This window comes from Ranitomeya imitator, chromosome 3 (genome assembly GCF_032444005.1).
Source record: "Ranitomeya imitator isolate aRanImi1 chromosome 3, aRanImi1.pri, whole genome shotgun sequence".
Classification (NCBI taxonomy): Eukaryota; Metazoa; Chordata; class Amphibia; order Anura; family Dendrobatidae; genus Ranitomeya; species Ranitomeya imitator.
This window is the reverse complement of record NC_091284.1, coordinates 498,532,798-498,558,320: the sequence shown is the minus strand read 5'-3', so window position 1 is coordinate 498,558,320 and position 25,523 is coordinate 498,532,798. Positions and strand designations below refer to the sequence as shown.

General features: G+C 35.7%; 1 protein-coding gene across 3 annotated transcripts in view; it reads left to right on the top strand.

Annotated features, from left to right (window-relative positions):
- The window catches only part of DMD (dystrophin), a 4,179,683-nt gene that overhangs the window by 3,991,931 nt on the left and 162,229 nt on the right, over positions 1 to 25,523 (top strand). For all 3 annotated transcript variants that reach the window (XM_069757655.1, XM_069757653.1, XM_069757654.1), the window contains one exon: positions 1,830 to 1,904. In XM_069757655.1, the coding sequence (XP_069613756.1) occupies positions 1,830 to 1,904 (75 nt within the window). The remainder of the gene's footprint in view (positions 1 to 1,829; positions 1,905 to 25,523) is intronic.

Here is a 25,523-nt window from a genome sequence, read left to right as displayed (position 1 = left end):
AGTTGAAAATCAGCAGTGGAATCCGCAAAAGAAACCGCAATAAAATCCGCAGTGCAAACCGCAGCGTGGGCACATACCCTTAGACGATTACTTTTTTTCCCCAGATTTTGATTTTTCATAAAAATAAACATTTGTATAAATATTTTTGCAAATTTTGCTTTCAGCTATCTTGGCGCATACTGCAGAACATCTCTGTTGGCGCAGCTGTTTTTATCAGTGGATTTGCATCTTTATCACAGAGGGGTACAGAAGGCAACGGATCTTTCTGAAAAAACAGGAGCACTCAGCTGTTTTTGGAGGAGTCAGCTGAGATAGAAAAAAAATGGTTCTCCAGTGATGATGGAAAAACAAGTAAGAATAAAGCCTCACATTTAATGAAGCATCTTAAAAGTCCAACATATCGATTTGACAGAGTGCCGCACTACAGAAAAAAAAAATAGTTTTTGCTAGCGTGCCTAAGGCATGGTCTATTTGTTTGAGCCGAAACACTTTTTTTTTTCTGTAGTGGCGCACTCTGTCATGTCGATAGGTTGGACTTTTTATATGCTTACATAAATGTGACGTGTTAGGCCATGTTAACACTTTCGGTTTTTACCGCGGAACTGCGGCGATTTTGCAGCTGCGGGTCCGCAGCAGTTTCCATTGATTTTACAGTAACATGTAAACCCTATGGAAACCGCAAACCGCTGTGCACATGCTGTGGGAAAAACCGCGCGGGAACGCAGCGGTTTACAACCCGCAGCATGTCACTTCTTTGTGCAGAATCGCGGCAGTTCTGCACCCATAGGAATGCATTGATCCGCTTACTTCCCGCATGGGGCTCTCCTCCAGGCCCCGGGAACCATATTTGTGTAAAAAAAAAAAAAGAATTAAAATAAAAAATAATGCTATACTCACCTCCCAGCGCTGCACGCGGCCACCCGGTCTCAGGTTTGCTATGCGAGCAGGACCTGCGGTGACGTTGCAGTCACATTACCGTGACGTCACGAAGGTCCTTCTCGCATAGCATCTCTGGAACCGGACCGCCGCCTGCAGCGCCGAGGAGATCGGGACGTCAGAGGGTGAGTATATCATTATTTTTATTATTTTTAACATTACTATTGATGCTGCATATGCGGCATCAATAGTAGGAGTAATTCCCGCAGCGGAACCCGCAACACAAACCTCGATAAATCTGCAGGGATAACCGCAGCGGGTTTGCCCTGCAGATTTATCAAATCCGCTGCGGGAGAACCCGCAGCCCCCTTCCCACGTGTGAACATAGCCTTATACTTTACCAGTTTTTCCACCATCGCTGGAGAACCACTCCTTGCCTTGACTAGAATGGCTCCGTGCAGTGTATCCTGCTGACATGGGGCTTCCGATTTGCGGTCAGCTGACTCTCCCTTGTTCCCTCTATCCCATTTATGATTATGTCAGCGGAGATGGTTGCAGACCTAACTGTCGTCCAGCTATTGAAGATGTACGGGGGGCTTAAGTTTGTGAAAAGCAAACTTTCAGTGGGGTGCTGTAGAATAAAAAAACAAAACCGACCCGACTTGATTTAATTTTTGTTTTCTGCTTAGACCTTTAGGGCCTCTTATTGTATTTAAATGTCCCCCTTTCCCCTGGTACTTTGGTGGGCCAGTTCCACCCTTACTATAGAACATTGTAGTAATAGGTTAACTGGTGCTTTCATACATCTGCATCATTTTGAGTTGGGTTTTAGATGCTACCGGGTATTTCCAGCTTTATCATGGCCTCCGAGCAGACCTGTGGTATGTTATTGGAATTGATGAGAATAGTCCCTTTATGCTTCTGCATTTAACCATCTTGTGTTTCCTCCTCAGCTGACTTAAACAATGTGAGATTCTCGGCGTACAGAACTGCCATGAAATTAAGGAGACTGCAGAAAGCGCTGTGCTGTAAGTACTCGGATGTGCTCATTGTGTTCCCCTGTGGTACAGTCTCTAGCTTTCCAGTCCCTGCTTTTTCCTACATGAATTGACTTGCAAGTGCTTAACAGCTAGAGAAAAAAATCTTGTGGTTGTTGTGCCTCATAAATAAATTACCCACAGCAATGCAGCAGCTGGTTAATGATCTTTAGATTCCTGATTATATTTTCGGTACTGTAATTGAAGTTGGCGTTAACATTTGTGCACTGAACTTTGTGATACACCTAAACAGTCAGATAACACTTTATCAGTTTTATGTCCCACTGTTTTGTCTCAGTCTCAGGGGAGAGCCATTATCAATCCTTAAAACTAGGAAACGTAGTTTTATCCTATGTCTAAGAAACTGATTCCAGCAAAGGATGATTGCTTAATTTCCTGAAGAGGTAAAGCAAAAATTAGTGAACCACAAACACATAGATTTAAAGAGCCAGGTTTGGTTCAGAGAAGAGGGGGAGGAGCGAAACTTCTGAGTTGGCCCCTAACCAGGTAACCTTGATTACAATTTTGGTGGCGCACCCTAATAGAGGATGTAGGAGAACCTCAGCAGATGAATACGCTCTTACTAATAAAAAAATCTCTCTACTAAGACCAACGCTGATATTACCACCATATTGTGATCATACAGTTATATGAAAAAGTTTGGGCACCCCTATTAATCTTAAGCTTAATGTTTTATAAAAATATATATTTTTTTGCAACAGCTATTTCAGTTTCATATATCTAATAACTGTTGGACACAGTAATGTTTCTGCCTTGAAATGAGGTTTATTGTACTAACAGAAAATGTGCAATCTGCATTCAAAAAAAATTTGACAGGTGCATAAGTATGGGCACCCCACCAGAAAAGTGACATTAATATTTAGTAGATCCTCCTTTTGCAAAAATAACAGCCTCTAGTTGCTTCCTGTAGCTTTTAATGAGATCCTGGATGAAGGCATTTTTGACCATTCCTCTTTACAAAACAATTCCAGTTCAGTTAAGTTTGATGGTCGCCGAGCATGGACAGGCCTCTTCAAATGATCCCACAGATGTTTAATGATATTCAGGTCTGGGGACTAGGATGGCCATTCCAGAACAGTGTAATTGTGCCACTGCATGAATGCCTGAGTAGATTTGGAGCGGTGTTTTGGATCATTGTCTTGCTGAAAGATCCATCCCCTGCGTAACTTCAACTTTGTCACTGATTCATGAACATTATTGTCAAGAATCTGCTGATACTGAGAGGAATCCATGCGTCCCTCAACTTTAACAAGATTCCCGGTGCCGGCATTGGCCACACAGCCCCAAAGCATGATGGAACCTCCACCAAATTTTACTGTGGGTAGCAAGTGTTTTTCTTGGAATGCTGTGTTTTTTGGCCGCCATGCATAACACCTTTTTGTATGACCAAACAGCTCAATCTTGGTTTCATCAGTCCACAGGACCTTCTTCCAAAAAGAAATTGGCTTCTCCAAATGTGCTTTTGCATACCTCAGCCGACTCTGTTTGTGGCGTGCTTGCAGAAACGGCTTCTTTCACATCACTCTCCCATATAGCTTCTCCTTGTGCAAAGTGCGTTGTATAGTTGACCGATGCACAGTGACACCATCTGCAGCAAATTGATGTTGCAGCTCTCTGGAGGTGGTCTGAGGATTGTCCTTGACTGATCTCGCCATTCTTCTTCTCTGCCTTTCTGATGTTTTTCTTGGCCTGCCACTTCTGGCCTTAACAAGAACTGTACCTGTGTTCTTCCATTTCCTTACTATGTTCCTGACAGTGGAAATTGACAGGATAAATCTGAGACAGCTTTTTGTATCCTTCCCCTGAAGAACTATGTTGAATAATCTTTGTTTTGAGATCATTAGACAGTTGTTTTGAGGAGCCCATGATGCCATTCTTCAGAGGAGATTCAAACAGGAGAACAACTTGCAAGTGGCCACTTTAAGTAGCTTTTCTCATGATTGCATACACTTGGCTACGAAGTTCAAAGCTCAATGAGGTTAGAAAACCAAAAAAGGTGCTTTAGTAAGTCAGTACAAAGTAGGTAGGAGTATTTAAAACAAGAAAATGATAAGGGTGCCCATACTTATGCACCTGTCAAATTTTGTTTGAATGCATATTGCACATTTTCTGTTAGTACAATAAACCTCATTTCAAGGCAGAAACATTACTGTGTCCAACAGTTATTAGATATATGAAACTAAAATAGCTGTTGCAAAAAAAAACAATTTTTATACAACATTAAGTTTAAGATTAATAGGGGTGCCCAAACTTTTTCATATAACTGTATAATAGTAGATATCAGTCCTGCAGAACATATAAGGGATTACAGTACAGTTACAGATAGTGACTTACAGCTGGTGATGTGAACATAGGCTTAATAAGGAGCTGAGCAAATTTTACAAGGTCCAGATGGTGATGGCTAAGTGTCTGGGTCAGAACTCCTCTAAAACAGCAGTTCTTCTGGGGTGTTTCCAACATGCAGTAGTTATGGCCTACCAGAAGCATCCTTGTGTTAGTGAACCAGCAACAAGGTCATGTGTGTACAAGGCTCATTGATGTGCTTGGGGAGTGGCTCTGATCCCACAAAAGAAAGTTAATGCTGGCCCAGATCGACATGACAACTTTGCACTATCCCCAACCTGTACCAGCTCCTTATCCTGCTGGTGCCCCAATGATAAAAAGGTCTCCAACCCACAAGTCTACATTTATGAAGCAGTGTAGGCCAGATTTGGGTGTAAACTGAGCCAGAAAAAAATGAAATGTTTTGCAAAGAGGAAAAACCATGCAAATTTTTTGACTATTATTTTTTTCCCCTATTTGCTAAATGTTGAAAAAGTGGACATGCAGTACTTGGAGTTGGACTGGGTCATGATGCTATGCCTCGTACTCGACAAAATGTCACACATTCTGGCTTAAATCTTCACAAGCTCATGGGAGGTGTATGTTTCATTTTCTGACTTTATATTTAAAGTGGAATGGGCTGTTTATCAAATTTGGCACAATTTACGCCTTTTACCTTTTCCTAGATTGACCATTGTTGATACAGTGCCCCTGAAATCCGCTTTCTTGCAAAGTCCTCTATCGGACCATATTGGGCAGGAATTTAAAGTAATGACTGATTGGTGTTATGGTGTGACACTGTCATACAGACGCATGTATTATTGCTTTACGTTGGCAAATCTGGTTGGAGATCCCCCTGGCAAATGCACCAAGTGTGAAAAGGAAACAATGTGTGCACAGTTTTATGGCTGGTTTCCGATCTCTATACATTTTCTCGATTGTGTGCACATGGCTATTTCAATGTAGTCCGTCCCAATAACGTCTAGGGCTCAACATAATCCGATCTGAGAAGGACTTCCGGAAACTGTAGAATAGTTTAAAGAGACAGCAGGAGTGTAGCCTCGTGATGGCTTCCCCACTAGCCTGTAGAAAGGGATTTATCACATTGAATGTCTGTAGTGTTACCATACGTGTGCCGCCGCCTTCTTGTAGCGCGTTCACCTAATGTGCTGGAAGGTTTCTAGTAGTACAGCACAGTAAAAGCATTCACCCCTTTCAGTCTTTCACTTCTGTGTTGTGCAGACATGAGATGTCAGGCAGGTAGTAAAAGCTTCCTGGGGGGAGGTCGACATGCTATTACCATGACAACCAAAGATTTTCCGGGACCATGATTACAACTGCCAAGGCAATTCAGTGATTTTGTCCACTCTATAAATCAAATCTCTGGAGTTTGCAAGTGTTTCTAGCTGTAAACATGTAATTAACGGATATCTCACCAACCAACATCTTCATGGATTGTTATACCCTGTTGTGTTTTCTATGAAGTCTTTCATGTTTTTCTTTTGACGCATGTGTTTTAGACCTTTTTGAATCTAAAAACTGATCTTTCTTCAATGTCTGAAACTTCTACCATTGCCGTTAATTGAAAATTATTTCTATGATCTACTTCATTCGTCTTCAGTTGCGCAAGAGGTATTGATGCTGATGGACCAGCGTGGTGTGCAAACATTTGGCTTCTTAGGCTACTTTCACACTAGCGTCGGACTCGGCCCGTCGCAGTGCATTGGGCTGAGGTTCCAACGCTAGCTGTGAAACGGAGGCACAACGGGGGCAGCGGATGCATTTTTCCTGCGCATCCGCTGCCCTATTGTAAGGTGCGGGGAGGTGGGGGCGGAGTTCCGGCCGCACATGCGCGGTCGGAAAAAGCGGTCCGTCGGCAGCAAAAAACGTTACATGTAACGTTTTTTGCTCCCGGCGGTCCGCCACAACACGGCGCAACCGTCGCACGACGGTTGCAACGTGTGTCAATACATCGCTAATGTTAATCTATGGGGCAAAAACGCATCCTGCAAACAACTTTGCAGGATGCGTTTTTTCCCCTAAACGACGCATTGCGACGTATTGAAAAACACGCCAGTGTGAAAGTAGCCTTAGATGAACTCCTCAACGTTGCGACACCAACAAGAAAAGAAGCAGAAATATGGAAATCATAGGATCTATAGACATGTTTAAGGGGAATCTGTCAACAGGTTTTTGCTATTTGGAGTATTCTCACGTCTGCTTATATAAAATAGGTGAGCTTCTCGGCCAGAAAAGTTGGAGTGTCATTCCTTTTTTTTTCTCACCTAGCATCCATATGCCATGCGAGTGTGCCTTTTTCCCTCACCTAGCATCCGTATGACATGCATATGCAATCCGTATGCAATGTATTTAACATTGTGTGGCACCCCTAGGGGTATTTGCCACAAATATAGTTACTGACACTGAATACAAATACTAAAATAGCAAGACTGCACTACCTCCTCCGGCCAGAAGGGGGAGCTCCAGAGACTCCCCTTGATCCATTCTGGTCTGAGAGAAGAACTGGCAGTTGGGCTAAGGAGCTGAAAGTGAGAGGTCATACAGCTGAATTTCTAACAGCCCTATGACGGTTTCCAGGCCCAAATCACCGGCCTGAGGAGAAGAGGGATAGAGAAAAAGGACATTGTGAGAACCGGGTAGCATTAATCACTACCCAGAACAGGCGCAAAGACGGATACCGGATCCGTGGCTGTATTCATTATATATAATACAGCAACCGGAAAAACGTGAGGTGATACCAGCTTCACTAGGGTCGGACGCAGCAACAGACACAGAGTTTAGCGGTACTCCCGGAGGGGGTAAGCCGATAAAAGGATTCGGGTTGCCCGTCGAACCAGGACCCGGAGGGGACAGATTGGGCCGGCAGCCAGTTCACGTACAGCAGCAGGGCCACACAGATATTGCGTACAATAAGAGGCGAAGACCCCGGCAGGGTCAAAGTAACTCAGAGTTCCCATACAGACTCCGGTGACAGGACTGGTTGTAAATCCTTTTTTGTTAAAGTAAACTGGTTAAACGTTTCAGTGCCTCAGTCTTTCATTTGGACAATAGCCATCTATCCAGAATTGGGATCATCACCGCTGGGAGAACCTGCTGCTGATCAAGTAAGTGCCTGTTCCCTCACGATACCCTTTACACTGTGCATTGCCTGAGGCCACAGCACCGGGTCAAGCCACCCGTGACATCCCCCTCAAGAGACAGACCCCATTGGTCCGGTGCTGGGTACCCCGGTCTCTCGGGTGTCACAATTGCCTTTTAGATAGAGTAATTCTGATATTTCAAGCTAGTCTTCCAACTAATAAAATAATCTTATATACAGATATAGATAGAAATATATTAGTGGGATATATAATTAGTGCTTTGTGTGTGTGTAGTTTTCTGTATTTGTATTTAGCTAATAAGTAAATAACTAAAAGTAAAAAATTGTGTGGGGTGCCACTTATTTTTATTAACCAACTGAGGAAAGCAGACAGCTTAGAGCTAATTAATATCAGCTCACAGCTGTCTACTTAGCCTGTACTGGTTATTAAAAAGGGTGTTCCCTCCCAAAATAATGTGAGGTGCCCCAAATATCCATGTCCCCTTTGCAGCCTGTTAATATCAGCCCACAGATGTCTGCTTAGCCTTTGTTGGTTATTTAAAAATAGGAGTGACCCCATGTAATATCCCTTTTTTAACAACCAGTAAAGGCTAAGTAGACAGCTGTGAGCTGATATTAATAGCCTGGGAAACTCCATGTTTATTGCCCCCTTCTCAGACTAATTAAGACTAGCTATCCACTGTCTGCTTTCCCTCAGCTGGTTAAGGAGGACCCCACCACAATTTTTTTCTTTTATTTATTAGCTAAATACATGTACAGAAAGCTACACACAGCTGTGAATTTACTGTACTTGGCTGAAGAAATGTCAGGGATCCTATGAGATAGGTAAAAATCGGACAACACATGCTTGGTCCGTGTGCCGTGCAAATTTATTTTTTTCTCGCACCCATTCACTTGAATTGGTGAGTTGAAGCCATTTTACAATACCCATACACAGCATGATGTGATTTTTTTGTATTTTTTTTTTTAATTTTCCTCTTTCTCACCTTGCACTCACCGATTTTTATATGCAGATGTGAACGAACCGTTACTTTGAGGGCAGCATGAAGCTGCGTGCCGTGTGCTTGTTGTTTTTGTACAGTGAGTTTTTTTTATCAACAGGAAACTCAATGCCAGACTAGGTGCCCCATGAATCCTGATCCAACTCTGTGCCCACCAATGATTAGGTTCTTACTGGAAATATACAATGTACATAGAATGCTGCTAATCGGGTATGTGGGCTGGGTTAGCTCGCTGAGCACTGCTGCATGGTACATCTGAAAACTCTTCTCACAATCATGGTCTCTTTAAAGGGAACCTGTCACCCCGTTTTTTCAAGAAAAGCTAAAAATAGCGTTAAATAGGGGCAGAGCTGGGCTTTAAATTAGTGTATTTTGGAGCCTTTATTCCCCACCTATGCTGCCGAAATACCTTTGTAAAGTCGCCGTTTTGGGCTGTCACTCACGCTGGTCAGGTCAGGTGGGCGTGGTGACAGCGCTGTTTCTTCCCCAGATCTCCGTTGGTGGCGTAGTGGTGTGCGCATGTCCAAGTGGCGAATCCACTGCGCAGCTTCAAGGAAAATAGCGCGATCTGCGCTATTCAGCCGTTTATCGTGGGCGCGGCCATCTTTGTGAGGCCGCGCGTGCGCAGATGGTTCTTCTCGGCTTCCCGGGGCTTCAGGAAAATGGCCGCGGGATGCCGCGCGTGCGCAGATGGAGATCGCGGCGGCCATTTTCCTGCAGCCGAGTTTGCATCTCGGCTGCAAGAAAATGGCCGCTGCGATCGCCATCTGCGCTATTTTCCTTGAAGCTGCGCAGTGGATTCGCCACTTGGACATGCGCACACCACTACGCCACCAACGGAGATCTGGGGGAGAAACAGCGCTGTCACCACGCCCACCTGACCTGACCAGCGTGAGTGACAGCCCAAAACGGCAACTTTACAAAGGTATTTTGGCAGCATAAGTGGGGAATAAAGGCTCCAAAATACACTAATGTAAAGCCCAGCTCTGCCCCTACTTAACGCTATTTTTAGCTCTTCTTGAAAAAACGGGGTGACAGGTTCCCTTTAACATCATTATTATGCCGGTCTGAAATGAGGTAGCAAAAACCTGCTGACAGATTCCCTTTAGTGATAAGTTAATGATTAAAAACTGTAAACATTTCATTTTTGAAGCCTTTCGATTTTATTTATTATGAAGCACGAGTCGCACAGACAAAAAAAAAACACAGCTTTGGCATGCTGTCAGTGACATTATTGATGGTTGTCTGAGAAATGCTGTGCCATTCTAAATGCATTTGCTCATGCAAATCGTCAAGGTCCGCTTCTGGCAGCTCCCTTTGCAATTGCCAACCACAGATATACCAAATGTGTCTTGGGAAACAAGTCTGTAGATGCTGCAGGCCATGTTAACAAATTTTAATTTAACTCACAGTGGCACAAGCAATATGCGGTTTGGCCATAGCACTGGTTCCACCAACCAAATCAATTTAACGCCGAGCTGTTTGTGTACCTGTTATGAAGACTAGAGGGATCTGGTTATTGTGCATTATGCCACCTCACACCTTTAATCCTGTGACTTTATGGCATTGTTAACACAGTCTCCAGACCAATCTTCAGCTATCATTGCCTCCAATATTAAAGTAGGACTGATCGCTGAAGGGAATAGATGTCCATTTTAAATCGCATTGCCTTCTAGACTAGTTCTACACCATGATAGCCTCTGAGAGTAGTGGCGTGAGGTTAAAGGGGTATTCCCATCTCTAAGATCCTATCCTAATTTGTATTATGTGTAATAATAGCAAATACCTCTAATTACAAATATAGTATTGTTTTTCTGATTCGCTATATCTTTCCCCATGTGCAGGACCTTAAGTATCCATGGTCACGACCACTAAAATAGTGAGTTAGCCAGTTGCTAGTGGTCGTAACCATGAATACCTAATGTCCTGCAATGCCATGCGCATGAGGAAAGAGAGATAGTAAATCAGAAAAATTATGCTACATTTCTAGTTGGAGGTATTTGCTAATATTATTATTATTACACCTACTATATATAGGAAGAAGATCTTGGAAATGGGAATACCCCTTTTACGGAACACCCGTGGATGGACATCGCGCTTATAGCTAAATGTCATGGAAACACCTTCTGATGGTTGGTGTAGACCCCTTCTGGTGCCATTTGGTTAGTGTTTGATGTCCAGTTTCACTTGCAATCCAAAATTGATCACTAAGGGTATGTGCACTCATTGCAGATTTGTCTGCAGAATTTTCTGCACAGAATCTGCATCTCTTGGCAGAAAACGCCGGTAAAAATCAGCGCGTTTTTGCATTTTTTTGTGCGGTTTTTCATGCTGATTTGCCTGCTTTTTTGTAACCTAAATAAAGATCTATTATTTAACAAAAAAAAATTGTGAGGTCATTTTTGTCCAACCTCTTATTTTACATACTCCATTGAAGAATGTTTATACACACACACACACACACACACCGGTCGTATGCAGATCGGTCGTATGCAGATCGGTCGTATGCAGATCGGTCGTATGCAGATCGGTCGTATGCAGATCGGTCGTATGCAGATCGGTCGTATGCAGATCGGTCGTACGCAGATCGGTCGTACGCAGATCGGTCGTACGCAGATCGGTCGTACGCAGATCGGTCGTACGCAGATCGGTCGTACGCAGATCGGTCGTACGCAGATCGGTCGTACGCAGATCGGTCGTACGAGGATGAGAGTAGGATGATACAATGCCTTGCGAAAGTATTCGGCTCCCTGGAACTTTTCAAGCTTTTCCCACATGCTTCAAACATAAAGATAACAAATGTAAATTTTTGGGGAAGAATCAACAAGTGGAACACAATTGTGAAGTTAAATGAAATTAAATTCTTGTGGAAATTCAAAAACTAAAAAGAGGGGCGTGCAATATTATTCGGCCCCTTTAACTTAATACTTTGTTGCGCCACCTTTTGCTGCGATTACAGCTGCAAGTCGCTTGGGGTATGCCTCTTATCAGTTTTGTACGTCGAGAGACTGAAATTCTTGCTTATTCTTCCTTGGCAAACAGCTCGAGCTCCGTGAAGTTTGATGGAGATCGTTTGTGAGCAGCAGTTTTCAGCTTTTTCCACAGATTCTCGATTGCATTGAGGTCTGGACTTTGACTTGGCCATTCTAACACCTGGATACGTTTATTTGTGAACCATTCCACTGTAGATTTTGCTTTGTTTGGGAACATTGTCTTGTTGGAAGACAAATCTCTGTCCCAGTCTCAGGTCTTTTGCAGACTCCAACAGGTTTTCTTCAAGAATGGTCCTGTATTTGGCTCCATCCATCTTCCCATCAATTTTAACCATCTTTCCTGTCCCTGCTGAAGAAAAGCAGGCCCAAACCATGATGCTTCCACCACCATGTATGACAGAGGGGATGGTGTGTTCAGGGTGATGAGCTGTGTTGCCTTTACGCCAAACATACCGTTTGGCATTGTTGCCAAAAAGTTCGATTTTTGGTTTCATCTGACCAGAGCACCTTCTTCCACATGTTTGGTGTGTCTCCCAGGTGGCTTGTTGCAAACTTTAAATGACACTTTTTATGGATATCTTTGAGAAATGGCTTTCTTCTTGCCACTCTTCAATAAAGGCCAGATTTGTGCAGTGTACGACTGATTGTTGTCCTATGGACAGACCCACCTCAGTTGTAGGTCTCTGCAGTTCATCCAGAGTGATCATGGGCCTCTTGGCTGCATCTTTGCTCAGTCTTTTCCTTGTTTGAGATGAAAGTTTAGAGGGACGGCCGGGTCTTGGTAGATTTGCAGTGGTATGATGCTCCTTCCATTTCAATGTGATCGCTTGCACAGTGCTCCTTGGGATGTTTAAAGTTTTGGGAATCGTTTTGTATCCAAATCCGGCTTTAAACTTCTCCACAACAGTATCACGGACCTGCCTGTTGTGTTCCTTGGGCTTCATGATGCTCTCTGTGCTTCAAACAGAACCCCGAGACTATCACAGAGCAGGTGCATTTATACAGAGACTTGATTACACACAGGTGGATTATATTTACATCATTAGGCATTTAGGACAACATTGGATCATTCAGAGATCCACAATGAACTTCTGGACTGAGTTTGCTGCACTGAAAGTAAAGGGGCCAAATAATATTGCCCGCCCCAATTTTCAGTTTTTGAATTTCCACAAAAATTTAAAATAACCAATAAATGTTGTTCAACTTCACAATTTTATTCCACTTGTTGATTCTTCACCAAAAATTTACATTTGGTATCTTTGTTTGAAGCATGATATGTGGGAAAAGGTTGAAAAGTTCCAGGTGGCCGAATACTTTTGCAAGGCACTGTAGATAGGTGATAGATAGGTGATAGATAGGTGATAGATAGGTGATAGATAGGTGATAGATAGGTGATAGATAGGTGATAGATAGGTGATAGATAGGTGATAGATAGGTGATAGATAGGTGATAGATAGATGATAGATAGATAGATGGATGATAGATGATAGATAGATGATAGATAGATGATAGATAGATGATAGATAGATGATAGATAGATGATAGAAGATAGATAGATGATAGATAGATGATAGATAGATGATAGATAGATGATAGATAGATGATAGATAGATGATAGAAGATAGATAGATGATAGATGGATAGATAGATGATAGATAAATAGATGATAGATAGATGATAGATGATTGATAGATAGATAGATGATAGATAGATGATAGATAGATGATAGAAGATAGATAGATGATAGATGGATAGATAGATGATAGATAAATAGATGATAGATAGATAGATGATTGATAGATAGATAGATGATAGATAGATGATAGATGATAGATAGATGATAGATAGATGATAGATAGATGATAGATAGATGATAGATAGATGATAGATAGATGATAGATGATAGATGATAGATGGATGATAGATAGATGATAGATGGATGATAGATAGATGATAGATGGATGATAGATAGATGATAGATAGATGATAGATGATAGCTAGATGATAGATGGATAGATAGATAGATAGATAGATGATAAATAGATGATAGATAAATAGATGATAGATAGATGATAGATAGATAGATAGATGATAGATAGATAGATGATAGATAGATGATAGATAGATGATAGATAGATAGATGATAGATAGATAGATGATAGGTAGATGATAGATAGATGATAGATAGATGATAGACGATAGATAGATAGATGATAGATAGATGATAGATAGATGATAGATAGATGATAGATTGATAGATAGATAGATAGATAGATGATAGATAGATAGATGATAGATAGATGATAGATAGATGATAGATAGATGATAGATGATAGATGATAGATAGATGATAGATAGATGATAGATAGATAGATGATAGATAGATAGATGATAGATAGATAGATGATAGATAGATAGATAGATGATAGATAGATAGATGATAGATAGATGATAGATAGATGATAGATGATAGATAGATGATAGATAGATGATAGATAGATGATAGATAGATAGATGATAGATAGATAGATAGATGATAGATGATAGATAGATAGATAGATAGATGATAGATAGATAGATGATAGATAGATAGATGATAGATAGATGATAGATAGATGATAGATAGATGATAGATAGATGATAGATAGATAGATGATAGATAGATGATAGATGATAGATAGATGATAGATAGATGATAGATAGATGATAGATAGATGATAGATAGATGATAGATAGATAGATGATAGATAGATGATAGATAGATGATAGATAGATGATAGATAGATGATAGATAGATGATAGATAGATGATAGATAGATAGATGATAGACGATAGATAGATAGATGATAGATAGATGATAGATAGATGATAGATAGATGATAGATAGATAGATGATAGATAGATAGATGATAGATAGATAGATGATAGATAGATAGATGATAGATAGATGATAGATAGATGATAGATAGATAGATGATAGATAGATGATAGATGATAGATAGATGATAGATAGATGATAGATAGATGATAGATAGATGATAGATAGATAGATAGATGATAGATAGATGATAGATAGATAGATGATAGATGGATGATAGATAGATGATAGATAGATAGATGATAGATAGATAGATGATAGATAGATAGATGATAGATAGATAGATGATAGATAGATGATAGATAGATGATAGATAGATGATAGATAGATGATAGATAGATAGATGATAGATAGATGATAGATGATAGATAGATGATAGATAGATGATAGATAGATGATAGATAGATGATAGATAGATGATAGATAGATGATAGATAGATGATAGATAGATGATTGATAGATGATAGATAGATAGATAGATGATAGATAGATAGATGATAGATAGATGATAGATAGATGATAGATGGATGATAGATGGATGATAGATGGATGATAGATGGATGATAGATGGATGATAGATAGATGATAGATAGATAGATGATAGATAGATGATAGATAGATGATAGATAGATGATAGATAGATAGATGATAGATAGATGATAGATAGATGATAGATGATAGATAGATAGATGATAGATAGATAGATGATAGATGAATGATAGATGAATGATAGATAGATGATAGATAGATGATAGATAGATAGATAGATGATAGATAGATGATAGATAGATAGATGATAGATGATAGATAGATAGATAGATGATAGATAGATAGATGATAGATAGATAGATGATAGATAGATGATAGATAGATAGATAGATGATAGATAGATAGATGATAGATGATAGATAGATAGATGATAGATAGATGATAGATAGATGGATGATAGATGGATGATAGATGGATGATAGATGGATGATAGATGGATGATAGATAGATAGATGATAGATAGATAGATAGATAGATGATAGATAGATAGATGATAGATAGATAGATGATAGATAGATGATAGATGGTAGATAGATAGATGATTGATAGATAGATAGATGATAGATAGATGATAGATAGATAGATGATAGATAGATGATAGATAGATAGATGATAGATAGATGATAGATGGTAGATAGATAGATGATAGATAGATGATAGATAGATGATAGATAGATGATAGATAGATAGATAGATGATAGATAGATGATAGATAGATAGATAGATAGATGATAGATGATTGATAGATGATTGATAGATGATTGATAGATGATTGATAGATGATTGATAGATGATTGATAGATGATTGATAGATGATAGATGATAGATGGTAGATAGATAGATGATAGATAGATGATAGATAGATGATAGATAGATGATAGATAGATGATAGATAGATGATAGATAGATGATAGATAGATGATAGATAGATGATAGATAGATAGATGATAGATAGATGATAGATAGATAGATAGATAGATAGATGATAGATAGATGATAGATAGATAGATGATAGATAGATGATAGATAGATGATAGATAGATAGATGATAGATGATAGATAGATGACAGATAGATGACAGATAGATGATAGATAGATAGATGATAGATAGATGATAGATAGATAGATGATAGATAGATGATAGATAGATGATAGATAGATGATAGATAGATGATAGATAGATGATAGATAGATGATAGATAGATGATAGATAGATGATAGATAGATAGATGATAGATAGATGATAGATAGATAGATGATAGATAGATGATAGATAGATAGATGATAGATGGATGATAGATGGATGATAGATGGATGATAGATGGATGATAGATAGATGATAGATAGATGATAGATAGATGATAGATAGATGATAGATAGATGATAGATAGATAGATGATAGATAGATGATAGATGGTAGATAGATAGATGATAGATAGATAGATGATAGATAGATGATAGATAGATAGATGATAGATGGTAGATAGATAGATGATAGATAGATGATAGATAGATGATAGATAGATGATGGATGGTAGATAGATAGATGATAGATAGATGATAGATAGATGATAGATAGATGATAGATAGATGATAGATAGATGATAGATAGATAGATGATAGCTAGATGATAGATAGATAGATGATAGATGGTAGATAGATAGATGATAGATAGATGATAGATAGATGATAGATAGATAGATAGATGATAGATAGATGATGGATGGTAGATAGATAGATGATAGATAGATGATAGATAGATGATAGATAGATGATAGATAGATGATAGATAGATAGATGATAGATAGATGATAGATAGATAGATGATAGATAGATGATAGATGGTAGATAGATAGATGATAGATAGATGATAGATAGATGATAGATAGATAGATGATAGATAGATAGATGATAGATAGATGATAGATAGATAGATGATAGATAGATGATAGATGGTAGATAGATAGATGATAGATAGATGATAGATAGATGATAGATAGATGATAGATAGATAGATGATAGATAGATGATAGATGGTAGATAGATAGATGATAGATAGATGATAGATAGATGATAGATAGATAGATGATAGATAGATGATAGATAGATGATAGATAGATGATAGATAGATGGATGATAGATAGATGATAGATAGATAGATGATAGATAGATGATAGATAGATGATAGATAGATAGATGATAGATGATAGATAGATGACAGATAGATGACAGATAGATGATAGATAGATAGATGATAGATAGATGATAGATAGATGATAGATGATAGATAGATAGATGATAGATAGATGATAGATAGATGATAGATAGATGATAGATAGATGATAGATAGATGATAGATAGATGATAGATAGATGATAGATAGATAGATGATAGATAGATGATAGATAGATAGATGATAGATAGATGATAGATAGATAGATGATAGATGGATGATAGATGGATGATAGATGGATGATAGATGGATGATAGATGGATGATAGATAGATAGATGATAGATAGATGATAGATAGATGATAGATAGATAGATGATAGATGATAGATGGTAGATAGATAGATGATAGATAGATAGATGATAGATAGATGATAGATAGATAGATGATAGATAGATGATAGATAGATAGATGATAGATTGATGATAGATGGTAGATAGATAGATGATAGATAGATGATAGATAGATAGATGATAGATAGATGATAGATAGATAGATGATAGATAGATGATAGATAGATGATAGATGGATGATAGATGGATGATAGATGGATGATAGATAGATGATAGATAGATAGATGATAGATAGATAGATAGATGATAGATGATAGATAGATAGATGATAGATAGATGATAGATAGATGATAGATGGATGATAGATAGATGATAGATAGATGATAGATAGATAGATGATAGATAGATGATAGATAGATGATAGATAGATAGATGATAGATAGATGATAGATGGTAGATAGATAGATGATAGATAGATGATAGATAGATGATAGATAGATAGATGATAGCTAGATGATAGATAGATAGATGATAGATAGATGATAGATAGATAGATGATAGCTAGATGATAGATAGATAGATGATAGCTAGATGATAGATAGATAGATGATAGATAGATGATAGATGATAGATGGATGATAGATGGATGATAGATGGATGATAGATAGATGATAGATAGATAGATGATAGATAGATAGATAGATAGATGATAGATAGATAGATGATAGATAGATGATAGATAGATGATAGATGGATGATAGATAGATGATAGATAGATGATAGATAGATAGATGATAGATAGATGATAGATAGATGATAGATAGATAGATGATAGATAGATGATAGATGGTAGATAGATAGATGATAGATAGATGATAGATAGATGATAGATAGATAGATGATAGCTAGATGATAGATAGATAGATGATAGATAGATGATAGATAGATAGATGATAGATAGATAGATGATAGATGGATGATAGATGGATGATAGATGGATGATAGATAGATGATAGATAGATGATAGATAGATAGATGATAGATAGATGATAGATAGATGATAGATAGATAGATGATAGATAGATGATAGATGGTAGATAGATAGATGATAGATAGATGATAGATAGATGATAGATAGATAGATGATAGCTAGATGATAGATAGATAGATGATAGATGGTAGATAGATAGATGATAGATAGATGATAGATAGATGATAGATAGATAGATAGATGATAGATAGATGATGGATGGTAGATAGATAGATGATAGATAGATGATAGATAGATGATAGATAGATGATAGATAGATGATAGATAGATAGATGATAGATAGATGATAGATAGATAGATGATAGATAGATGATAGATGGTAGATAGATAGATGATAGATAGATGATAGATAGATGATAGATAGATAGATGATAGATAGATAGATGATAGATAGATGATAGATAGATAGATGATAGATAGATGATAGATGGTAGATAGATAGATGATAGATAGATGATAGATAGATGATAGATAGATGATAGATAGATAGATGATAGATAGATGATAGATGGTAGATAGATAGATGATAGATAGATGATAGATAGATGATAGATAGATAGATGATAGATAGATGATAGATAGATGATAGATAGATGATAGATAGATGGATGATAGATAGATGATAGATAGATAGATGATAGATAGATGATAGATAGATGATAGATAGATAGATGATAGATGATAGATAGATGACAGATAGATGACAGATAGATGATAGATAGATAGATGATAGATAGATGATAGATAGATAGATGATAGATGATAGATAGATAGATGATAGATAGATGATAGATGATAGATAGATGATAGATAGATGATAGATAGATGATAGATAGATGATAGATAGATAGATGATAGATAGATAGATGATAGATAGATGATAGATAGATAGATGATAGATAGATGATAGATAGATAGATGATAGATGGATGATAGATGGATGATAGATGGATGATAGATGGATGATAGATGGATGATAGATAGATAGATGATAGATAGATGATAGATAGATGATAGATAGATAGATGATAGATGATAGATGGTAGATAGATAGATGATAGATAGATGATAGATAGATGATAGATAGATAGATGATAGATAGATGATAGATAGATAGATGATAGATTGATGATAGATGGTAGATAGATAGATGATAGATAGATGATAGATAGATGATAGATAGATAGATGATAGATAGATGATAGATGATAGATAGATAGATGATAGATAGATGATAGATAGATGATAGATGGATGATAGATGGATGATAGATGGATGATAGATAGATGATAGATAGATAGATGATAGATAGATAGATAGATAGATGATAGATGATAGATAGATAGATAGATGATAGATAGATGATAGATAGATGATAGATAGATAGATGATAGATAGATGATAGATAGATGATAGATAGATAGATGATAGATAGATAGATGATAGATAGATGATAGATGATTGATAGATGATTGATAGATGATTGATGATAGATGGTAGATAGATAGATGATAGATAGATGATAGATAGATAGATGATAGATAGATAGATGATAGATAGATGATAGATAGATAGATAGATAGATGATAGATAGATAGATGATAGATGATAGATAGATAGATAGATGATAGATAGATGATAGATAGATGATAGATAGATGATAGATAGATGATAGATAGATGATAGATAGATGATAGATAGATGATAGATAGATAGATGATAGATGATAGATAGATGATAGATAGATTGATGATAGATAGATGATAGATAGATGATTGATAGATGATAGATAGATGATAGATGATAGATAGATAGATGATAGATGATAGATAGATAGATGATAGATGGATGATAGATGGATGATAGATGGATGATAGATAGATGATAGATAGATAGATGATAGATAGATAGATGATAGATGATAGATAGATAGATGATAGATAGATGATAGATAGATGATAGATAGATGATAGATAGATGATAGATAGATGATAGATAGATAGATGATAGATAGATGATAGATAGATGATAGATAGATGATAGATAGATAGATGATAGATGATAGATGATAGATAGATGACAGATAGATGATAGATAGATGATAGATAGATAGATGATAGATAGATGATAGATAGATGATAGATAGATGATAGATAGATGATAGATGATAGATAGATGATAGATGATAGATAGATAGATGATAGATAGATGATAGATAGATAGATGATAGATGATAGATAGATAGATGATAGATAGATGATAGATGATAGATAGATGATAGATGGATGATAGATGGATGATAGATGGATGATAGATGGATGATAGATGGATGATAGATGGATGATAGATGGATGATAGATGGATGATAGATGGATGATAGATGGATGATAGATGGATGATAGATGGATGATAGATAGATGATAGATAGATGATAGATAGATGATAGATAGATGATAGATAGATGATAGATGATAGATGGATGATAGATGGATGATAGATGGATGATACATAGATGATAGATAGATAGATAGATGATAGATGGATGATAGATGGATGATACATAGATGATAGATAGATAGATAGATGATAGATGGATGATAGATGGATGATAGATGGATGATAGATGGATGATAGATGGATGATAGATGGATGATAGATGGATGATAGATAGATGATAGATAGATAGATGATAGATAGATGATAGATAGATAGATAGATGATAGATGATAGATAGATAGATGATAGATGGATGATAGATGGATGATAGATGGATGATAGATGGATGATAGATGGATGATAGATAGATGATAGATAGATGATAGATAGATAGATGATAGATAGATGATAGATAGATGATAGATAGATGATAGATAGATAGATGATAGATGGTAGATAGATAGATGATAGATAGATGATAGATAGATGATAGATAGATGATAGATAGATAGATGATAGATAGATGATGGATGGTAGATAGATAGATGATAGATAGATGATAGATAGATGATAGATAGATGATAGATAGATGATAGATAGATGATAGATAGATAGATGATAGATAGATGATAGATGAATGATAGATGGATGATAGATAGATGATAGATAGATAGATGATAGATAGATAGATGATAGATAGATGATAGATAGATGATAGATAGATGATAGATAGATGATAGATAGATGATAGATGATAGATGGATGATAGATGGATGATAGATAGATGATAGATAGATGATAGATAGATGATAGATGATAGATAGATAGATGATAGATAGATGATAGATAGATGATAGATAGATGATAGATAGATGATAGATAGATGATAGATAGATGATAGATAGATAGATGATAGATAGATGATAGATAGATGATAGATAGATGATAGATAGATAGATGATAGATGATAGATAGATGATAGATAGATAGATAGATGATAGATGATAGATGATAGATAGATGATAGATAGATAGATGATTGATAGATGATTGATAGATGATAGATAGATGATAGATAGATGATAGATAGATGATAGATAGATAGATGATAGATAGATGATAGATAGATGATAGATAGATGATAGATAGATGATAGATAGATGATAGATAGATAGATGATAGATGATAGATGGATGATAGATGGATGATAGATAGATGATAGATAGATAGATGATAGATAGATGATAGATAGATGATAGATAGATGATAGATAGATGATAGATAGATGATAGATAGATAGATGATAGATAGATGATAGATAGATGATAGATAGATGATAGATAGATAGATGATAGATGATAGATGATAGATAGATGATAGATAGATAGATAGATGATAGATGATAGATGATAGATAGATGATAGATAGATAGATGATTGATAGATGATAGATAGATGATAGATAGATGATAGATAGATGATAGATAGATGATAGATAGATAGATGATAGATAGATGATAGATAGATGATAGATAGATGATAGATAGATGATAGATAGATAGATGATAGATGATAGATGGATGATAGATAGATGATAGATAGATGATAGATAGATGATAGATAGATGATAGATAGATAGATGATAGATAGATGATAGATAGATGATAGATAGATGATAGATAGATGATAGATAGATGATAGATAGATAGATGATAGATAGATAGATGATAGATAGATGATAGATAGATGATAGATAGATGATAGATAGATAGATGATAGATGATAGATGGATGATAGATAGATGATAGATAGATAGATGATAGATGATAGATGATAGATAGATGATAGATAGATGATAGATAGATGATAGATAGATGATAGATAGATAGATGATAGATGATAGATGATAGATAGATGATAGATAGATAGATAGATGATAGATGATAGATGATAGATAGATGATAGATAGATAGATGATTGATAGATGATAGATAGATGATAGATAGATGATAGATAGATGATAGATAGATGATAGATAGATAGATGATAGATGATAGATGATAGATAGATGATAGATAGATGATAGATAGATAGATGATAGATGATAGATGATAGATAGATGATAGATAGATAGATAGATGATAGATGATAGATGATAGATAGATGATAGATAGATAGATGATTGATAGATGATAGATAGATGATAGATAGATGATAGATAGATGATAGATAGATGATAGATAGATAGATGATAGATAGATGATAGATAGATGATAGATAGATGATAGATAGATGATAGATAGATAGATGATAGATGATAGATGGATGATAGATAGATGATAGATAGATGATAGATAGATGATAGATAGATGATAGATAGATAGATGATAGATAGATGATAGATAGATGATAGATAGATGATAGATAGATGATAGATAGATGATAGATAGATGATAGATAGATGATAGATAGATGATAGATAGATAGATGATAGATGATAGATGGATGATAGATAGATGATAGATAGATAGATGATAGATGATAGATGATAGATAGATGATAGATAGATGATAGATAGATGATAGATAGATGATAGATAGATAGATGATAGATGATAGATGATAGATAGATGATAGATAGATAGATGATAGATGATAGATGATAGATAGATGATAGATAGATAGATGATTGATAGATGATAGATAGATGATAGATAGATGATAGATAGATGATAGATAGATGATAGATAGATGATAGATAGATGATAGATAGATGATAGATAGATAGATGATAGATAGATGATAGATAGATGATAGATAGATGATAGATAGATGATAGATAGATAGATGATAGATGATAGATGGATGATAGATAGATGATAGATAGATGATAGATAGATGATAGATAGATGATAGATAGATAGATGATAGATAGATGATAGATGATAGATAGATGATAGATAGATGATAGATGGATAGATAGATAGATGATAGATAGATAGATGATAGATAGATAGATGATAGATAGATAGATGATAGATAGATGATAGATAGATGATAGATAGATGATAGATAGATGATAGATAGATGATAGATAGATAGATGATAGATAGATAGATGATAGATGATAGATAGATGATAGATAGATGATAGATAGATGATAGATAGATAGATGATAGATAGATAGATGATTGATAGATGATTGATAGATGATAGATAGATGATAGATAGATGATAGATAGATGATAGATAGATAGATGATAGATAGATAGATGATAGATAGATGATAGATAGATGATAGATAGATGATAGATAGATAGATGATAGATAGATGATAGATAGATGATAGATAGATGATAGATAGATAGATGATAGATAGATAGATGATAGATGATAGATAGATAGATGATAGATAGATAGATGATAGATGATAGATAGATGATAGATAGATGATAGATGATAGATAGATGATAGATAGATGATAGATAGATGATAGATAGATAGATGATAGATGATAGATAGATGATAGATAGATGATAGATAGATGATAGATAGATAGATGATTGATAGATGATAGATAGATGATAGATAGATAGATGATAGATAGATAGATGATAGATAGATAGATGATAGATAGATGATAGATAGATGATAGATAGATAGATGATAGATAGATGATAGATAGATGATAGATAGATAGATGATAGATAGATAGATGATAGATGATAGATAGATGATAGATAGATGATAGATAGATGATAGATAGATAGATGATAGATAGATAGATGATTGATAGATGATTGATAGATGATAGATAGATGATAGATAGATGATAGATAGATGATAGATAGATAGATGATAGATAGATAGATGATAGATAGATGATAGATAGATGATAGATAGATGATAGATAGATGATAGATAGATGATAGATAGATGATAGATAGATAGATGATAGATAGATGATAGATAGATGATAGATAGATGATAGATAGATAGATGATAGATAGATAGATGATAGATGATAGATAGATAGATGATAGATAGATAGATGATAGATGATAGATAGATGATAGATAGATGATAGATGATAGATAGATGATAGATAGATGATAGATAGATGATAGATAGATAGATAGATGATAGATGATAGATGATAGATAGATGATAGATAGATGATAGATAGATGATAGATAGATGATAGATAGATAGATGATTGATAGATGATTGATAGATGATAGATAGATGATAGATAGATGATAGATAGATGATAGATAGATGATAGATAGATAGATGATAGATAGATAGATGATAGATAGATAGATGATAGATAGATGATAGATAGATGATAGATAGATGATAGATAGATAGATGATAGATAGATAGATGATAGATAGATGATAGATAGATGATAGATAGATAGATGATAGATGATAGATAGATGATAGATAGATAGATGATAGATAGATAGATGATAGATGATAGATAGATGATAGATAGATGATAGATAGATGATAGATAGATAGATAGATGATAGATAGATGATAGATAGATGATAGATAGATGATAGATAGATGATAGATAGATGATAGATAGATGATAGATAGATGATAGATAGATAGATGATAGATAGATAGATGATAGATAGATAGATAGATGATAGATAGATGATAGATAGATGATAGATTGATAGATGATTGATAGATGATTGATAGAT